This window comes from Apteryx rowi, unplaced genomic scaffold (assembly GCF_003343035.1).
Source record: "Apteryx rowi isolate R43461 unplaced genomic scaffold, aptRow1 scaffold_466, whole genome shotgun sequence".
Lineage (NCBI taxonomy): Eukaryota > Metazoa > Chordata > Aves > Apterygiformes > Apterygidae > Apteryx > Apteryx rowi.
In genome coordinates, this window is record NW_020450723.1 from 538,816 (window position 1) to 559,255 (window position 20,440).

Here is a 20,440-nt window from a genome sequence, read left to right on the forward strand (position 1 = left end):
TCAGGTTTGCTAGCATTTTCACCACAAAGCTGCAAAGAGAAATTTCAGTTTCTCAGTGATCTATTGGTGCGTATCCCATACAGAAAATTCTTATTGAGAAATCTATATCTTCACAAGGATTACCACACGTAATTCATTCAGTGCCCAAAAAGGCTGTGAGTTAAATGCCCGTCGGTCAAGCTCCTTTCTACTTGGATGAGAATCTAGAGAATGCCAAGATTAATATCTCCTTTTCTCTCGCTGTTTTAAACTGAAACCAGGTACATGTTTCAGTGCCTATCTTAATAAATGTTTTTGGAGAAGAGCCCTGGGCTATTTATCACTGTAAGCTCTGCTTTCTCTGAACATTACTGTGCACTCAAAAGGTTATTTTGATCTTGTGTTTGAGAACTGAAAGATCCTGAAAGGTTGTAACAAGAGCAAAGAACTTTTAAAGAAAGTCACACATTTAATGAAATGAAGAAAAAAAAAATCACAAACAGTTTTAAAAGTACTAGCATATGAATCTAAAAGACAAGGCTTTAAAGCAGTTGTTAATCAGCTGGGGGGAGGGAAGAAAGTGGTGGCAAAGGAGACAAAAAAAATACATGCTGCTGCATGGGAGGTTTTAACGAGTCCACCGTTGTCGACTTCTTTTGTTGACACTAAGCCTTTTCTCAGCAGTCGTGCAAGTCCCTGTACAGCAAGTGTAAGCCTGTCAAACAGGCTCTGCTTTTGTTAACAACTTTTTGGACTAAACAGACATCCTAGCACCTTGTAGACCACAGGTTGAAAGTCACTGATCTAACCAGAGGTATCTCATAGTTCTTACCATTTGCTATGAGGTATCACCATTCGAATCATACAACTTCTTAAAAGTGTGGGCTTGGGGTTTTGTCACACATACGACCAGTATCTCTTTTCAGTCCAAACTATGGGCTTTGAAAGTCCAGAGTTGCAGCTGGACTTCTCAAAGGCCTCCAGAGTCACACTCTTCATCAGCGGATGATGGGCATGAGAGTATTATGCTGCCTAATGAAGGCTGGAAAAAGTCTGTCTGTCAAGAGAACTAAGACAATTGTGTTTCAGTGTCTAACATTATGAAATTATGAGTGAAAGATGGAATAAAACTGTCAGCTTTAAAAATCACCATTAACATGAGTCTGAAGGAGTGCTGCTTGGGCATCCCCTAGCCAGCACAGCGGCACTGGACTGGAGAGGACTCTGTCTGCTTGCTCTGAGTCTGCCCCTGGGCTCACAGTAATGAAGAAAGCAAGCTGACCTTTTCCAGGCTCTGGGAAGTCAAACCGGAATAAGCATCCACCATCACTCAAAGAAACTTGCTTGCCAAAAATCTATCCTGTAAGAGTAGTTGTACAGCATGTTTGGATTCAGACTGTAATTTCTGCTTTATATTACAGACCTCAAACTGCATGACAAGTGAATTCCAAAGGGAACTCTTTCTTCCTTTATGGATGAACTGCACCTAGCACTACAGGTCCCGGTCTTGAATAAGGCCTTCAGGTGTTGTAACAAAACTAGTAGATGGTAGATAAAATAAATAATTTAGAAACACTAAAGGGAGTAGCTAGGGCAAGAAAAGGCACTTCAGGTGGGATATAGCCTCCCATTTTGATGAAACTCTGTTTCGTTATTACATGACTGAGAAGTGAGAGACAGCCTCTTTGGCTACTCTTGCCCATTCAAGTCTTTGTTGGTTGTTGTTATTGTTGTTGTTGTTGTTAAAAAAAGGACAGGAAAACACAATACAATGACCTTGCTCCTCATATTCTAATACAAGACAGTTGCCTTATATACTTCTTATTCAACATGCTTCCTCAAATAGTTTCTTCTTCAGAGAGAAAAATAAACTGGCTTTTTTGTTTAAAAAGACATTGAGTACTGGATATGGTATGCTGGTACAAAGTTTGTCCCTATATAAAGACAAGCTGATTCTTCCGTTACTGTTGACTTTACCATTTCACCCACGTCAGCAAAAGCTTCTCATGCTGTACAGATGTCTTCCTATTTTGATGACATCCAGATAACTGACATACAGATAACTTTACTGTTAACAAATGGTGATGAAATGGGACAAGCAGCACATCGTAAGTCTTCTACAGAAAAGTATAGCCTATGGAGGAGCTGGAGGAGCTGATGCGGTAACTAAAACTGATGTGCCTGCTGTACCTCAGAATGAACCTCCAGAGCAAGAGGAGCTACACAGATTGCAGCTTGATCTCAAATAATTATTTTGTTAATGATCCAAGGTGAAAAATACTTTTTTTTTTTTTTTTGACAATATCCTGTACATTAGCATAGGGAAGACTCAAAGCCTCCTTGGACGCATACTCTTTCTGGCTTAGTAAAACCAATACTTTATAACCAAGCGCTGAAAATATTTCAGAAAGAATTCCCAAGCGAATCTGGAACACCCGGACCTGATATCCCGCTTTGCTGTAATACAGCCTACTTAGGGCTGCCTCAGGTCACTCATACTTCAACTACTGCAATATGTCACCACCTTATAAATGGGAGATAGCAGTATCAGCATATAAAAATTGGTGCCTTATCATGCCTTGGCACTGGCTTTCCAATCCCAGGTGCAAGGTATGATGGGTTGGGTTTAAATTTACAAAATCTGAATGACTAAACACAGCCATGAACTTATGAGTAAAAGGCAGAAACTGATGGAAGCATAGGGCTCTGAACCTTTAACTAAGGAAACACACAACTGCACTCAATTTTACAGGGTTGAGGCATTTCAGTGCTAAACACTAGCACCTCTGGAACCACTAAAATGCAAATATGGTAAGACTTCAGCCATCAAGAATTGCACTGCATTAAAAAAAAAAAAAAAAAAAAACCTTTCAGAATTTCTCTTCCAGAGAAAGTCAAAATTAATGAATCTCACCAAAACTTTTTAACTAAAAGCTTCAGAACACTTTCAAGGTATGTCATTACATATTTCACAATTCATAAGTCAAAAACTTGGAAATGAAAATAGCATCTCTTTATTGATAGTCTGCCACAAATCATTGTATAAGCTTAGAGTTAGCCAAAAGTATCTGCTATGTGGGAAGATCCTGAACATTGCAAACATATCTGCAATAAAGTGGATGCTTTCTTATATAGGTAACAGATTTTCTGTTATCAGTTCTCTATATACTGCCATATGCAATAAAAGTTGCTTTGCTGTATTAACAGTACTGTTTTACACAAACTACATGAGGCTCAATAGAGTCACTTTCTCTTCAACATCACAAACACACTTAAGATGTATACCTTTAATGTTAAGCCTCCACTGACTTCAGTGGGACTCCTCTGTCTTATAGTTAAGCTTGTACACAATGTTTGCAGGACTGGAGTTTATGATTACAAAAACTGCTACAAGGGGGTGAGAACAGACAAACTACGATAGGAATTCCAACAACTCAACGCATCCATCTTACTGAAGAAAATCAGTATCTTTACATACTATTGAATGTTAAAAACAAACAAAGATGTTTAAGCACAAAGTATATATTTATACCAAATAAAACAACTGAAAAAGTATTACATAAAGAAAATAATGTAACAGAATGTACTTAAGTATCTAACTTACAGTCATGCGCATATCTAAAAAAGTAACATTGGTAACTAATATATATAATTTTTGACAAGGGTGCATTTAAGAGTTCTCTAACATATAACATTCTAAACGTGGAGAGTATTTTTTCCAAGATACAGAAAACAAATTACTTTACACAGGCATGCCTGCTAATTTGTATAAAAAACATGCTTGTAAGTGAAAAGGTCACTTTAGTACTAATTTAGCAGATGTGTGAAAGCTATGTCGTGTTAATCATGTTGAAATTGTCTCTCCTCCTTTTGCATTGGTGAGCGCCAACACTGAATGGTACAATATTTGATCCATATGGTTTACTGACACTGCAACCTGTTTCCAAGCAGTAGCCCTGCCCAGGTGTTGAACAGCACAGTACTGTACAGCTCCATCTGTCTTCTGCATGTAGTGTATTTATAACTAAAAGCTATTACAATTATTACAATGATTTGTTTCAATATATACATCAGTATAAAATACTACCCAAAACACTTTCGCATTTCAAACAATTGTAACCACTTCATCAAACAATGCATTTGCAGAATAAAAAAAAAATCCAAATTAATGTCGATTGCCAACAATACAGCATCTCTATGGTATTTTTCCTAACAAACAAAAGAACGGAAATGTATTAAAATCAATTAAAATAAGTATTACAAAACTGAATTAATGTTAGAGCAGTTCAAGGATTCCCAGTTTGTCAGTATCTACCCTAAGCAGTGCTACCCAAATACAGTATAAGCCATTTAGTGTTTCTACAATGAGAAGAAAACATTCAAATATTAAAGCTGTGACAAACACACAAAAGCAAGGAAATAAAATTTGTTCTATATTCATCCGTACTGTACCTTGGTACAGCATGTCAGGAGTTTGCACTCAGTGCATTATGTGCTGTTATACCTGGATACAACTGGGGAAGACGACTGAAATGGAAACAATTCTGAATTTCCTTGCTGTTGTGGTTTTATGTCAGACCATTCAAGTTATATTTAACAGCTTAGTGTCATTTTTTTCCTGAAGGGAAGAAGAGAGAATTCATAATGAAACTGTAAAAATGCTACTAAAAACCCTATCTTGGACACAATATACTGCTTTAAGAGCTACTGTGTCATTGCACAATATAAGTGGCCTATTAATCACTGAATTACTGGTGTAGCAGAACATATTTGTCATTGTGGATGTGTTTTGAAAATTGGTGTTTAAAAGCCTGCCTGTATTCCATTACAAGCCACAAGCAACTTTGCTTATTTCAAATACCAAAATACTTATGTAAAGTTGTAAATGTACATTTAGAGTGGCAAATTTCAAATCTCTGCCTCTGCTGCTTCAGTTTTTAATAAGAGACTTATTTCAGAATTTTCACGCCTTAAATTATTCTAAAACATATCTGTCTCTGAAGCATAAAAAAAATCCAAGTTATAATATGGGTTATTATTTGTTTTACTGATTTATTCCTAATTTGAAAAATAAACAATTTCTTAAAAAAATCCCTCCCCCCAGAAAAAGAAGTCCCTGCTAGCTGAGATTTTCCAAAACGAAGTTTCACACTTTCACACAGTATCTTTACAGCCCTGTTACACACCCTTGAAAATAAGGGCTCATGTTGGGAATGGTGACAGGCCCTTAATTATAGAGGTGCTAACTGGTGACACCATTTTTCATCAGAAAAAAAAAAAAAATCCAAACTCACAAAACTTCATAGCTTATACTGAAAGTTTGATTCATGCTCATTTTGTTCATTTAAAAATACTCTTTGGAAACGGTGTCAGCTCCTGCAGACAACTTAGTGATACATCTTTTCCTGTTAAAATGAAGATAACTCATATTCACCTCTACCCCATGCTGAGCTCTACTACTAATATACACGTCATTACCTGCTCATGTCACCATCTAACACATATCTTTACAATCTTCTACATATAGTGCCCAGGGCTTATTTTTCACCAAACAGAATTTGATAACTATTTTACTTAAGAGTTTTAATGAGGACTTTTTTTTTTTTTTTTTTTTGGTGTTCCAGCCTTTTCATTGCAACGTAGAGTGAAATTAATAGTTTAAACTACTTTTCCATGCTAACTTAAGAGATGCTTTCCATAAAGTTTTCTTCCATTACAGATTTTAAAATCTAAATTCACTTAGATATCAAAACTGAAAACCAGAAGAGAGATTAGATGCATCTGTTATTTTAAAAACATTTCTGCTACTTCAAAACGCATTTAAAAATTGTACACACCATACTTAGAATCCTAACTGTTACACTGCTGCAATCAGATTCTAATTCAAAATTCTTGCAAATACACATGAAAAATAAGCCACTGGTCATGAATTCTAATGATTACATTCAAAGCTAGCCTTTAAAAAATAATAAAAAAAAATGTTACAGGCAAAACATACTGGTTTATGTACTCACTAGCTTATTAGGCTACAATAGGCATGTTTTAGGTATAAAAAAAGCAGACAATTCAGATTTAAATAAGACTGTGTGAAATCAGAAAAAAACCCTTAGATTTCAGTATTTAAAAAAGAACACCTATAATTACTTCCCGTCCTACAGCTACAGTTAAAACTAACAAAAATAATCAAACTATTTCTGACAAACAAAAGTTAGGCTAGAATATGTGGCAACAATCAAAGTTCATATATGTTTCTATGTAAAATGACTCATGATTTACTATAACATAAAATATGAACAAGAGCACTTTGTGACTAATGAAAGAGCTATTAATAGAAACACTTAATGTCAAACAGTCTTCAGCCCTCCTTTAAGTCATATCTCCAAATCAGTATTGACTTCTTTTGACCAGATACATCATTTTTGGCTTGTCACCCCAGTATGTCATGTTTTACCACTTGCCACAGGCAGCAGGAGACAACTAGCTGAGCAAACTACAAGCAGTGACATGCAGAAATTAACTCGCAAATCTGAGTACTTAGATAAAATGATATGCAAGCGCACACTAGGACAAAAGGAATGGCATTCGTCATCCAAATAGGCTCATCATCCCTCCCCACCCCCCTTGAACAGTAGTTGCAACAGCAATAGAGAAAGATCAAGAAGATGTCTGTTCTTCAGAGTCAACTGTGGAAAAAAGTCAGCAATATATAACAGCAGCGATGGACAAGGAAGAGCAAAACGAAAGAATCTTGTTGAATATTTGTTCATTTACTTTTTCTGAACACAACCCAAAGTTTGCCGCACTGGCTTGTTCTGAACTTCAGATACAGATGTCCTATTCTCCTTAGATCCTTCACAGATTTAGAATTCAGTCTCCCTGAGGCCTCTATAACCAAGTAAGAAAACTCTCTTTATCTAGCTTGGTGGCTGCCAAGACAGATTCCATGTCATTAAGGATGTCAGAGCTCAAAGCCTCTTGCAGACTTGGCATCAGTTCCTCTCCTTCTATATTCATCCCATCCCCTTCCAGTGTCCCAAGGTCCACATTCGTCCCTGGAATGGCTTCAAGGTAGTCTGGGAAACGGTTCTGATGGGACGGTATGTTACTTTGGCTGATACTGTCACCTAGTTATAATACAAAGCAAGATGGATATTAAACACATTGAAAGTACCAAACCCGCAATTTATCAGGTCAACTAGTTAAAAATTAACCCCAGCTCTCTTACATCATACAAGCAACCTGATTCACAGAAATCTATCCCAAATACCAAAGATGACTTGACTGCAGAGGTACAAAGAACATGCCTTTGATTCAACTGTTTCCACTTACTGACTCTAATCTCTACTAATCTTTGATGTTATTTATCATATTTTTTTGTTATTTTTATGCATAAAAAAAAAAGACAACACTGATGAGTCAAGTGTTGTTTTGGAGCAATATTACATGGCAGTACTGGATAAGGTAATGTTCTTAGCTCAGAACAAGCAATATTACTCAAAAAAGCAAATGGGCACTCAAATTCCATATAACTACAGAAGTGATACTATTTATGAGCCCCCCCCCCCCAAGATAAAATTTATTACAGGTATATTTGTCACAAATCCAATTAAAATATTTCTGTTATAAAAATAGAAGAGGTAGAACACTGGGAGGAGTACCACGGTTTCTCAGAATTGCCTGCTTTCATTGCAAAGGGGCTGAGCATTCAATGGACACAAGCATTTTTGGGAAACATGCATTAAAAATGTAAACAAAAACAAACCTGTATCCATCTCATCAACACTGTTCAGAAAGTCATCGGGGGTTCTGGGTACACTATAACTGCTCATGCTAAGTCCACTGTCTGTGCTTTCATCTCTGGAGTGATATGTTCCACTATAACAAAAGAAAAGCAGCAAAAAATGAGGGTAGAGTACTGAAGAAAAATAAATTAAAATGATTAGATGTATGTTTTAAAAGAAATTCAAGGGCTTTGATGGCATTGCTATCACAAGAAATGCTGTATTCTAATTAAAAGCTGAAGCCTTTGTCTGTGTGAGACATCTGTTTTTTATTTTATGCAGGCTTTTATCAATTAAGACCTTATTATTTAGATTCAATTTAACTTGATGAGAACATACTTAAGCAGCTTTTAAAAAGTGCCTACCAAAGCTTTGCATTGTTTTAAAATCAGTTTCATGTACACCCACAGCTAAAGAACATTACAAATATATCACAGATAGTCTCTAATGATTACATAACTTAATAATGGTGTAGCATTTCACACTTTTATAAGGATAAAAAAATTATAAATGCTAATGTCCTGTTGTTTAATCACCCACTAAAATGTATTTTTAGTTCTCTGCTGTTATAAATAGGAGTTAGAGTTGGAACTACTTTAGCAATTCTTCAATTGCTTCCCACTGTTGCATTACTACTAGTTCAGTAATACATGTCATGGCAAGAGAGCTCTAATTTAAATCAAATACTGGTACAGAAGCCATCCTGTAAACAAACCCTGTTCCAAATGATCTTGTTGACAGAACAGTTAACAAAACAGGGGTGGCAAAAGGCTTTATATACATTAGCTTTCTTATTGCCATCTCTACTACTGCAACAAGCAAAACCAAGAACACTGTGGTGGGAAATTTAGAAGGACCCCCTCCCCCCCCCAAGTAAAACAGTCAAATGACCAACAGCAACTAGTGTGGGGGGAGAATCCCATTTCTAGTTGACTTCCTTATAAATTAGATAAACTATTTCTCTACAAGTAGAGCAACAACAAAAAATATATGCAAGACTGCAAGTCATTATCTTGACTAGAATAATTATTTTCAATTTTTTTTTAATTTTATTTTTTTTCACACTACTTGTTATACAAACAGGACAGATAGGCACAAGTCTGCAAGTCTTATGCTCTGAAACCCAAAAGATGTGAACAGTCACACTGCACAAAACGGTCGTGAGCATAAGCAGCTGCAGAAATACAACCTTATCTCCCCCCATGTCTACTATCAGCAACCTTCACAATGTATTTTCAAATCTTTATTTATTCAGTTGTGGCAGCATTCACCGAGTATCCTTACTGATTTTCCAACTTGAATACAAAATGAAGTTCAGCTTCATGTACAGCTCATATTAGCATCTGAAGACATATTGATCCTTCCTGTAATGTGCTCATGACATGTATAAACATACGCCTTGTTGTTAAGTATGGAGTAATCAAACAGAAGGAACAGCTGTTCAACACCGGATGCAAGTAAAATGCCATCAACCATGAATCCATATATTAGATTTCACGAAGTCATTTTTGCATTATAAGAAAGAGACCTAATATTTCTATATAGTTATAGCACAAATATATATTTTTAAGAATAGTATCACCGCACATTTGATAACCACTTAGTATATTATACCCTTTTTTTAATCCTGCAGAAGTCATATTCAACAAAATAAGCAAGCTATTTAAAACTTCTTTGAAAAAATGCTGTTTCACTTTGTGAGGTGAAATGCTAAAAACAGACTGAGACTATACTGAACAAAGTCACTCTAGTCGAGAAGGTTTTTTGGCTGCTGCTATCACACGCTATCACACTTCAAATGGCCAGCACTTCTCTTCCTTCACATCACTCCTCAATACACATTTTCTCTGCCCTTCAACATGGATCCCTTCATTTAACAGTCACACCACCCAAAATTATTGCATGTAACTTAACAGCATTATCCAAGTTAGAGTAAATGCTTCTTCAAGAAATACTTGTTAAAAATACACATATAAAAAAGAAGAAAGCACAATTTAGGAGTTAAACAGAGTATTATCACCACTACCAATAAACATCTAATAGACAAAAATATATAAACAGAGTGGTAAATCAAAAGGTGAAACTGCCTAATAAGGATCGCACTGCTGAATGTCCCATTTTAAAAATAAAATATACCACAAAGACCATAAATACTAAAGACACAAGCAAAAGATTTACTGGATAAATTAAGACACCTCTGCACATCTTCTCAAGCTGTTCCCAAACAGCATGGTTTTCTGATACTCTTTGGGTGTTCTTTTTATGTAGGCACTGGAAAATATTCAAACTACTTAAACTCTGGGTATCCAACTTTGGCACCCAAAATAAGGAAGACAGTCTCATCAGGAAGTTTATGTAGCTTATAAAGAGAGAAGCATCACTGGAGGTCTGAAATTTAGTGTAAGGGACATTAAGGAGATCTCTGGGGCAAAATTATTGGACTGCTGTATCTCGTACAGAGACAGTTACTCATACCAACAAATGTCCTTTTACAAGTCCCCTTTCCATTAGCAATATGCAATAAAATGCAGTGATGTACAGAATATTATCTAGAAGAGGACAATGCTCAAAGCAAAATGCAAATTAAAATATTTTGAACTGAAGTCAGATACAGATTTTCAGGATTTTGTTTGGGGTAAGATTTACCAAAAAAAAAAAAAAAAAAAAAAAAAAAAGCCATGGTTAGCTATTTGCAACTGGGCAAACTGTAACTGTGCTTTATAGTAAATAGTCCTTGGTAATTATCAACCTTCCAAAAAAGTAAAAACTTGAATTTGTCCCTCTGACTTTCTTTTCATTTCTAACTCACAGAATCACACAACAGTTGAGGCTGGAAGGAATCTTTAGAGATCAACCACTCCAACCCCCCCGCTCAAGCAGGGTCACCTACAGCATGCTGCCCAGGACTGTGTCAAGCTGGGTTTTGAATATCTCCAAGGATGGAGACTCCACAACCTCTCTGAGCAACCTGTTCCAGGGCTCAGTCACTGTCACAGTAAAGAAGTTTTTCAGATAGAGCTTTCTATAAGATCACCCCTCAGTTTTCTCTTCTCCAGACTGAACACTTCCAGCTCTCTCAGCCTTTCCTCATAAGAGAGATGCTCCAGTCCCTTCATGAACTTAACAGCCCTTCGCTGGACTCTCTCCAGTAGCTCCATGTCTCTCTTGTATTGGGGAGCCCAGAACTGGACACAGCAGTCCAGATGTGGCTTCACCAGGGTTGAGTAGAGGCGAAGGATTACCTCCCTCAACCTGTTGGCAATGTTCTTCCTAATGCAGCCCAGAACACCACTGGCCTTATGGGCCAGAAGAGCACATTGCTGGCTCATGGTTGACTTGTCCTCCAGGACCTCCAGATCCTTCTCTGCGGAGCTGCTTTCCAGCAGGTCAACCCCCAGCCTGTCCTGGTGCATGGGGTTATTCCTCCCCAGGTGCAGGACCCTGTGCTTGCCTTCACTGAACTTCCTGAGGTTCCTCCCTGTCCACCTTTCCAGACTGTTAAGGTCCCTCTGAAGGGCAGCCCAGCCCTCTGGTGTGTCAGCCACTCCGCTCAGGTATCATCAAGCAAACTTGCTGGGGGTGCACTCTGTCCCTTCATCCAGGTCACTGATGACTAAGTTGAACAGGACTGGACCCAGTATTGACCCCTATGGCACACCGCTAGCTGATGTTAGGCATCTAACTAGACTTTGCACCACCAGTCATAACCCTCTGAGCTCTGCCATTCAGCCAGTTTTCAGTCCACCTCATTGCCTGCTCATCTAGCCAGTAGCTAAAGATTCATCATTTTACATCTAACATGTATAGACACACAATGGAGAAACTACATTAGTCCATTGCCAGAATACTTGGCACGTAGAAGAGTACAGTGGCCATCTGAAACCGAAAGCTGCATTTCTTTCTGGTCAAAAAACAGGTTTTGAAGATGTGAGGATACCACATCATTTAAGAGCAGATCACAAAATATAACTGGGCACACTGGGGGGTGCCAACAGCCATCCAGAAATTCAAGCTAGTACATTACTCAACACATCAAGGCTGTCCTCTTCTCTCTACAGAGGTTTCTTTCAGGTGAGCAGGTCAGTTTTAAGATCTCTTGTCCCTTTTATTCTTTGGCACAGGGCCAGCATAGGTAAGGATCACACAGGACTCCAGAGTGGATTTCATGGAGAACAATCCCTCTCCTCTAATAAAAATGAAGTTTTCAAATGAGATTTGTCTGTGTAGCAGATAATCTTCCTGAAGGGCAAACCCAAAACTTGGAAACAGCAATTACTTCCTTTGGGAGTTTAATCACATGCACCATTACTTTCTTCTCAACAGGTAAGGCCTACTCTTTTGATTTGGTTTTCTCTGACATATACAAAGCACTGTGTACCTTGAGAAGGAACCTCTTCTCCCGCTCTGCCAAAACATTAGCACAGGCAATAGTTTTGTCTGTGTGGGGACAGAAAGAGCCTATTTGTGACAGATGTTATGTATATCACCTAAACTACCAGAATGACTAGGCTGCAGATGATGGTGCAAGAGCATACCTTCCACCTTGACTGAATTTTACTTGTTTTGAGAATTAGAATGAGGATAGAGCATAAAGAGAGATGGAGAAGTCTCCTGGAAAAGGCAGGAAATAAAACAAAGGTAAGCTAAGCTGACAGAATATCAACAACAGAAAGAGTTACATACACTGAAAGTACGTCCTTAAGGATGAAAAACCTAAATAACTTATGTATTGCTATTTATCACATTTAAAAGAATACAGGAAGTGGTTTTATAATTGCACAAAAGGTTTACAAAGATAATAACAGTCTGACTATCTAGAATCATGGCAGGTATCTAAACTTGCCCAATCGCAAAATCATACGAACTCTAACATAATGTGGACCTCTTACCTTACAAGTAGGTTTGAAACTATATTGATAGCAAAAAAAAATGAAAGTTATGACTTACATTGAAAGAACAATGAAGAATCTTAATGGCTTTTTCATGAATATAATAATGTACCATTTAAGAGAAGGATGAGCATATTGTTATAATTCCTGGGCCCTAACAATAAGCATCCTAAAGCCAGGCTAACATTTCAAGGTAATGCAGAAAAGTAATGCAGAACTCTGAGAGAATACATAATTTCTCTGTCTTATGTTAGGTGATATTGAGCTGTTATCAGTTTAGAGTGCTGACAATACAGTCTGATTAACTACTACAAAATTAACTACTTCAACAACCACAATAACAACAAAAACCACCAAAAGAGTCCCTTAAATTGACTGAAGTTCAACTGCTTGATACTATGGAGTAGATTTTAATTCCCTTAATTAAAAAAAAAAAAAATAGATGGCTCAGAGATTTGATTCTTTTATCAATTTGATCTTGTTTTTTTTTTCCAGTTGCTACACAAAAAATATGAACGCAACCTACCTCAAGCTGCAGCAGCCTGTCCAAAATTGTAATAGTTACTGTGAAGCATTTGCAAGCTGTAATTAGAACAGTATTTCCAACAAAACAAACACTCCTCAACTCAGAGGGTTTAGAGAAAAAGTTATATGAATAACACGAGTCTATATTGTAAAAATTGTAACTCTTGAATTAAGAGAAATACTTCAAATAATACAGCATTTAAAAGAAAACATGCTACTATTTGCAAATCTAACATTAACATAGTAAAAATACTGCTAGGCTAAATACCTGAAGTGGAGGGGTGAAGGGAGAAACCTTAAAATGAACCTCAAGGTGTAGTTCTGAATGTGCCTCACAGTTCATTTGATCTCATAGCAAGCTATTCACAAATTCTTCTGAGTCAGTAATTTGAAATGACTGTTAGTCAACAGATTATGCAGAGGCAAACATGTTATGACTTTGAATAAAAAAACCTTCCTACAAGCCTGAACAGACTACTTCCTCCCACAGGAGACAGCTTTTAATCCTCAACTTTTACTAGACTTGCCATTTAAGGAAAGATTCATTTACAGCTGTGGCTTTTGGCACAGACAGATGTTCAAAATAAACTATTACATGTACTGAACAGAATCTTAAATCAATTTTTTTCCCAGTAGCTACTCCTACAAACCTGTTAAGAAAGGGATCAGAACTATTTGTAGTCATTGTTCTCAGTTCCTGAGACATTCCAGGAGATGACACGGGATTTTGAGAACCACCGTCTTGTTCCATTGTTGGAAGCTGGCTACGGAGAGCCAATTCCTAAAAAGGGGGGAGGAGGAGAAAGAAAAGAGCATGTTAGGCACTTGAATGCACTTTTAAAATACACAAAAATATGACATTATAGGGTAATTGATGCTTTAATATTTTCAGTTACCAGATTTAAATGGAAATAAGTTTCTGAAGACAAAGCAAGAATTTTTACTGGATTCAGGGAAAAAAAGTTATTCCAGTTATGCCCAGTATTACAGGGTCTTCACTGTAAATATACTTATGTATATAAATATTTTTATGTTTACATACATATTTTCCAGTTTACTTCAGCATCCTTTTGCTAAGTCTTTTCTTAAGGTCAAAAAGAGAGCTGTCAACACTTTCTGACCCCTAAGATATAGCTGTCTGCTGACTATCTCTTCCCCCATTCCTTATAGGCTCTAATTAGTTCTAATTTCTTGCTTATTCATCCAGCAATGTTTGAGAGTCCTTCCTTACAAGTTCCTGTTCACTCCTCCTATTTGAGGCACATATTTTGACGCTTCTGATTGATTAAGTCAGTGACTTCCCCCATCTGTAAATCTTAAAATTCTTCAAATCCATGGCAATTTCTTAGGAAAACTAGGAGAGTCTGCCCTTTTGAAGTTAAGAACCTCAGATTACATATATATTTTTATTCATCTTACTGCGCACCAAATAGAATCAATGTATAAGCATTTGATCCATCCATATAAAACTTTTATCATCACTTTTTAACATAAAATACACAAAATTAAAAGTGGATGGAGCTCAGAGATAAGCAGCCTTTCATATTACTTCCCCTGCCCCCTTCTCTACCTTTCTAAAACAGGTAATCCATGAGTAACACACATGAAAAATACACTAATTTTCTTGAAGCAACTCTCTTAGAACATCATCAATGGCTCACCAAGTCTGTGTTTTGTTAATATAGAGATTGGTAAAGAAATCTATTGACTATCTTGTGACCACTATTAGTAGTATATTATTTCCTACCTCTGCTTAGGAAGCTAGTCTTTTATAAAGACAATACTCAAGATTTCTCTTGAGTACTCTCTTTATTTGTAAAATTAGAGGTCTTCATCCATTCTCAATAAGAACCTGAGGACCACTGCAGAATTTTAAAATATATAACCCCCCCCCTTTTTTTTTTAATTCTTCTCCAAAGTGATTTCATTTTAAAAAGTCTAAGGCAATTTTCTTTTCTAGCAGATTGTACCAAACATACAATGCTTCTCTACCACCTGTTTTTCTTTTTTTCTAAACTGCATGTGCTTTGCTCACATTCCTGTGGATTATTATTCCACATATTCCTTTAATACCAAGTTTCATGTCTTGCACTAGAAGGGTTTTCTCACTCCAGGTGCTCTGACCCTTGTGGGAGTCACATCCAATTGTCTACCCCAAGTAAATACAGTTCTTTCATTCAGATTATGCAGAGGCAAACATGTTATGTTCTAATAAATAGTAATAATATTCCTTCCCCTCATTTTCAGATCATAGGAAGGTAGGCACCTTTTATCCATTTCTATAGGCTTATTCATATGATTTTCATTTTCTTATGTAATAAAACTGAATGCAGAGAATATATAAAGATTAGTTTACATCTTAGTTTACAAGCTTTATCAGTCACATCAGCCTTGATCCAAGAAGGGCCTGATATCTACCTGATATACAAGTGGAATCACAACATTATTAAAAAAAAAAAAAAAAAAAAAAGCAGCTTTCCAGGAATGCTTCCTCAGTGGTGATCTGAGGAATGTCTTAAAACACTCAACCAAGAGAGGACTCAAGAACTGCTCACTTTCATCACATACTTTACACCCTTCCTCTGGAAGGACAGAAGAATTCCTCCAAACATTACCTGAGCCTTCCCTTCTCTGAGAAACTTCCTTTATATGATATAGCTACTTTCAACTAACTACAGTTTACTATTTTCCCATGAAAAAAAGAGAAAAAAAAAATCACTTGATTTTGCATCACTACTTTTAGATTCTTTTCAACCTTGGGTTCACACTTGGCAACATTCTTCCTGGAGTATGGCATAGTTCCGCTCTTTACTGTGACATTAGAGCAGTCAATTAACACCCCCTCCATTCCCCCCCCCGCCATTCCTATAGTCCTACAATTGCCTAGATGGGTCAAGAATTCTCTGGCCTTTCCCCTTTGCTCTTCCTTTGGTCTGCACATTACATTTTTGTTTCCTTACGCTGCAGTCCCTGACTGGGAAACAGGGAGAAGAGGCCACAAGCACCACTAGGCTGCAGAAGAACTTTAATCAGAGACTGTCACCCCTAAGAGCTATGCCAATGCAAAACCAGCCTGGAGTCCTTTCTGTCCACAAAGCACTGAAGTGACATTCTCTCTCATTGGAAGGACCTGGTCTACCGCACAGCCAGCACTGCCTAGTGATCCCATAGTTAAAAAAAACAAAAATAAACAAGCAAACAAAATAAATCACACACAGGTCCCCTTTTCAAGGGCTGGTGATGATTCTTGCACCACAGTGGCAGGAAAGAAAGAAACAAATTTCTCCTCTGTATCTTAAACTTAAAGGTGAAGAAAAAGAAATCAGTACAAAGGAATTAGTGATATGGAAAAAGAGAAAGTTACCTTTGTATTTTCCAAATACTTGAAGGGCAGGAGTTATTGAATGAAGTTTTGTCAATATATGACCTTAAATAGCATGGTAAAAATAAATGTAGCTCAGATAGTGAGTAACTACAAAACATAATTACATTTCATGAAAGGCCCATTAAAAAGATACACGTAAACCAGGAGAGAGAGCTATTTTGTCTATTCTTAGGTGTGTATGCCCACCTACAAATGAAATAAGTCTTTCTAATATCAGTACTAATTGTATCCTTGTTTCAACAACAAGCATTGCCAAAAATGCAAAATTATAACTATTTGCATTAATGCTACTTATTCAGAGCAGGAAGAACTACAGGACTTTCCATCAGGAAGAATGTTACCCCCTGACTCACTCAAGCAACAAATTTATGTCAATCTTATGAGTCTGAAAAAGGAATTACCAAGATAGACAAGCTGTTGGGAAACAAATGCAGTGATTTTTAATAACTCCACAAGATGACTGAAATTTTCTACAAGCCCTCAAGAATATACTGTCTATTGTTTTTTAAAGGTGTATAGAAGGAAAGCTAAAATTGTGTAGCTTGAAGAATGGTCTTTTTATTTCTTTTTCCTTATAAAATTGATTTGCAATAAACAACTCAGGTTATGTGTTACCCATAGTTTAAAAATGGAGGGTACAAGCCTCCCCATCTCCAAACTGAGCAATGCGAACTCTAAATTTTTAATTCATGCTTTAAAAACATATCCTTTATTAGAAGTATGCAAAGTCCGGAGGCAAAAATACAACCATGACAAAATCCTGGCTTAAACTTCTATGACTTGATCTCATCCTACTTTTGTAAGTATGTCAAAGTACCATCGGGAAAACAAAAACTTAGCACTCCCATTGTTAGCACAAAATCTGAATTTTGGATATTACATGCAAGACCAAAATGATCTGTCATCACCTTGGGGAAAGTAACTTTAAAAATAAGGCCATTATTGTGTAATTTATCTGGTTGGCCTTTTCCAATTTTTTTCAGAGTTGCTCACAGATTAAGTTTTACACAAAGTTCCAGGTCATTCACACCATGTCCAAATTAAGTTTACAAAACTACTCTTTTCAGAGCACTTCTGCTTTTACCTTTATCATATTTTTGAGGAAAGGTAAAGACTCCCTTGTGCTGCTCGTGTGCCATACTCTTACTATATTAAACAAATGACAGGCTGGTTAACTTGAATTGATATATCCTTATAATTGCCCTTTGGTAAATTTACTTTAAAAGTCCAATTATTACTTTTCTGTCCCTAAACACTGCTCAACTATCAAACTTTCCACAGGCTTCACTGGGATGGGGGAGAGGTGGCAAGGGAAAGAGAGGACCACTACACCTCTGGGCAGACTATCTGCACAAATTATTTCTTCACTTTAAATATTTATGTTCTTGTTTGAGAAACACAAAGTTATAGCATATATAGAAAAGAAACAGGGAAAACACATGGACAGACAGATGAGGACAAACAAATTCAGAAATGAAGTTACGCAATTAATGAAGAGTAGGGGAAAACACCAATTATTCAGTGTTGCAATCATGAAAACCAGCAAAATTAATGTAAGAGGAGATAATGATGGAGTGATAGTTAACTGTATCATATACACTTGGCACAGAACTCATTTCTACTGTCTTTTGCATATCTGTGAACAAAAGATTCTCAGCAACCACCTACAGTCCCCTTTGCAAGAGCAGATAGGGCAGCATAAACTGGAATAGAAATTTGTAGACGGACCGCGGCCTCTTCTCTGGCTTTGCAGTCCTCTGCTGTGCCACTGCTCCATACTCCGCTTGCTATCTGTCTGCCTCTGCCTCAAAGCACTGCGTGCCACTGCGTGCCTGCCCAGCCTGCGTGTCCCAAGAGCGCCTGTGAGACAGGCATGTATGAGTAGGAGTCAGCCATCATGAAGGCCATGCAGGCAGGGGCAGGCTGCTTCTACCAGTTTCTGTTTGCTTCCAGCAAAGTTGTTATTCAAGGCCATCCCATACTCAGATAAACGTGATTCATCTCTTCTGCTGACCAATTGCTTCAGCAGTATTTCTGGCCTTAAAAAAAAAAAAAAAAAAAAAAAAAAAAAACCCACCTTTAAAACAAACTTTCCTTACAACTCTTTTTTGTCTCTTAACTGTGACAGATTTGTGTACTAAATGCAGGGAAAGGATGATGTGAAAGATTACAATTAGACTGAACTGACACAACAAGGTCTCTGCCCTCCACTGTGCACCCCTGTATTTCTGAGCCCTGGGCTTGTCCCAACCAAGCTGCACACTGTGAATCCCGGGCTCCCTGCAAAGAAGTGCAGAGGCTGCACAGGGAGGGATCCGTGGTGTTCCTGGGGGCAGCGGTGAGGCCAAACAAGGGAGTAGGACTTAAGGTCAGACCACAGAGTGCCCCTTCTGCTCGGGCAGGCTGAGGCCGATCCACAACTCCTGGAAGGAGGGAAGCAGGCTGCACTAGCCCAGGGGAAAAGGCTATGCCATGCAAGTTTTTAGTGACAAAGTTTTGCAACTGAAAGCAGCACCAGTGAATCTTGAAACTTCCTGAAGCGAGCTACAACTCCTATTCAGACACAAAAGATGTCCTAAAGCAACTGGGGACATTGAAAGCAAAGGCAATGAATGCAGGAGATTTGATATTTGTCTATAAAGATCTACATTTCCAAGCAAGTGATAAAATTGTTTTGCCAATCTGTGAAAATTAGGTGCTGCTAGTGGAATCAGAGCTTTTGAATCTCCAAATCAGTCACGTAACCCAAGTGTTTTTTCTACTGTGTAACTTCCAGCTACTGATGCTCAACATTTTCCACTTAAATCAGAGTATGAAAGTGTAATATAAATACTAGAGCTTTTGCCACACAAACTAATAAAGTTTAACTCAAATCTATTACTTTCAGTAAAGAATAAGGCTATATTCTGTTTCAGAAATCAAAGAACATTTAAAGTACCATGTTCCCAAGAAGACTGAAGAACTGTAATGTTGCTTTTACAGTAAAAATAACTGAATTTTGTATTTTATATATTTTTACGCCAGCCAGCATAGCCCCCTCCCCCCAAATCTAGCCACACAGGACTCCCTTTCACTAATGCATGACTATTTATGTCCAGTTGTGTTTGCATTTTCTGAGCACTCTTTAAATAATACCTTAGAGTACCGCTCATAAGAAATAAGAAAGTTTTAAGCAATAATTAGGTCAAGGAACCACTTCAGCATTTCTTAAGAACATCCAATTCTGCACTGTAATTTCCAAAGCTTTGACAAAACTTATGGCTATATTTAATAGAACGTAAAGGCAGCAGACAGAGTCAGGGCAGAGCAGGGTGCCTGCCTTGACTTCTTAGCCATTGTGGGTTACAGTGCCATCTCCAAGGGGACAACTCCACGGTCACTTTATACTGACAATTACAGATGGCCTCTGCATATTCCTACTCCTCCCCGGAGCTGGGACTAGCATGGCTAGTATGCTGAGGCAAATCAGAAAACTGACTAAACAGAAAGATCATTTTTCTGATAGCTACTTCTCTGATCTGTCTAGCAGTATAGCCACACAAGTGCTTTGGCTACTAGATTATGAAGAACAATGACTGGACACATCCCCTTCTGCTGCCTTATTATTTAAGGCAACCTCTGGCAGACAGCTGAGAGCACTAAGGCCTTAACCTGCTGCAGTCCAATTTGCCAGAGCCTGTCTACCAGAGCTCTCAATCATTTTATTAAGCAACAAACATTTTGCTAAAAACCACCACACAACTCCCTAGTCACAGCCTTCAGCTCCAGTTTAGGCTGGCTCTACGTGGGTCATTAAGTATTGTATTGAATTAGTTTCCAGAGCCATGGCACTGCATTCTGCATTGAACAGGCACACTGCCATACATATAAGCCTTGTGGGA

At 37.5% G+C, this 20,440-nt stretch overlaps 1 protein-coding gene across 4 annotated transcripts in view; it reads right to left on the reverse strand.

Moving 5' to 3' along the window:
• Nucleotides 1-5,000: 5,000 nt before the first annotated feature.
• Nucleotides 5,001-20,440, reverse strand: part of YAP1 (Yes associated protein 1) — an 89,051-nt gene continuing 73,611 nt past the window's right edge. For all 4 annotated transcript variants that reach the window (XM_026077907.1, XM_026077905.1, XM_026077906.1 and 1 more), the window contains 3 exons: nt 13,825-13,955; nt 7,742-7,854; nt 5,001-7,103 (listed from right to left, as the gene is read on the reverse strand). In XM_026077907.1, the coding sequence (XP_025933692.1) occupies nt 6,865-7,103; nt 7,742-7,854; nt 13,825-13,955 (483 nt within the window). In that variant the 3' untranslated portion in view covers nt 5,001-6,864. The remainder of the gene's footprint in view (nt 7,104-7,741; nt 7,855-13,824; nt 13,956-20,440) is intronic.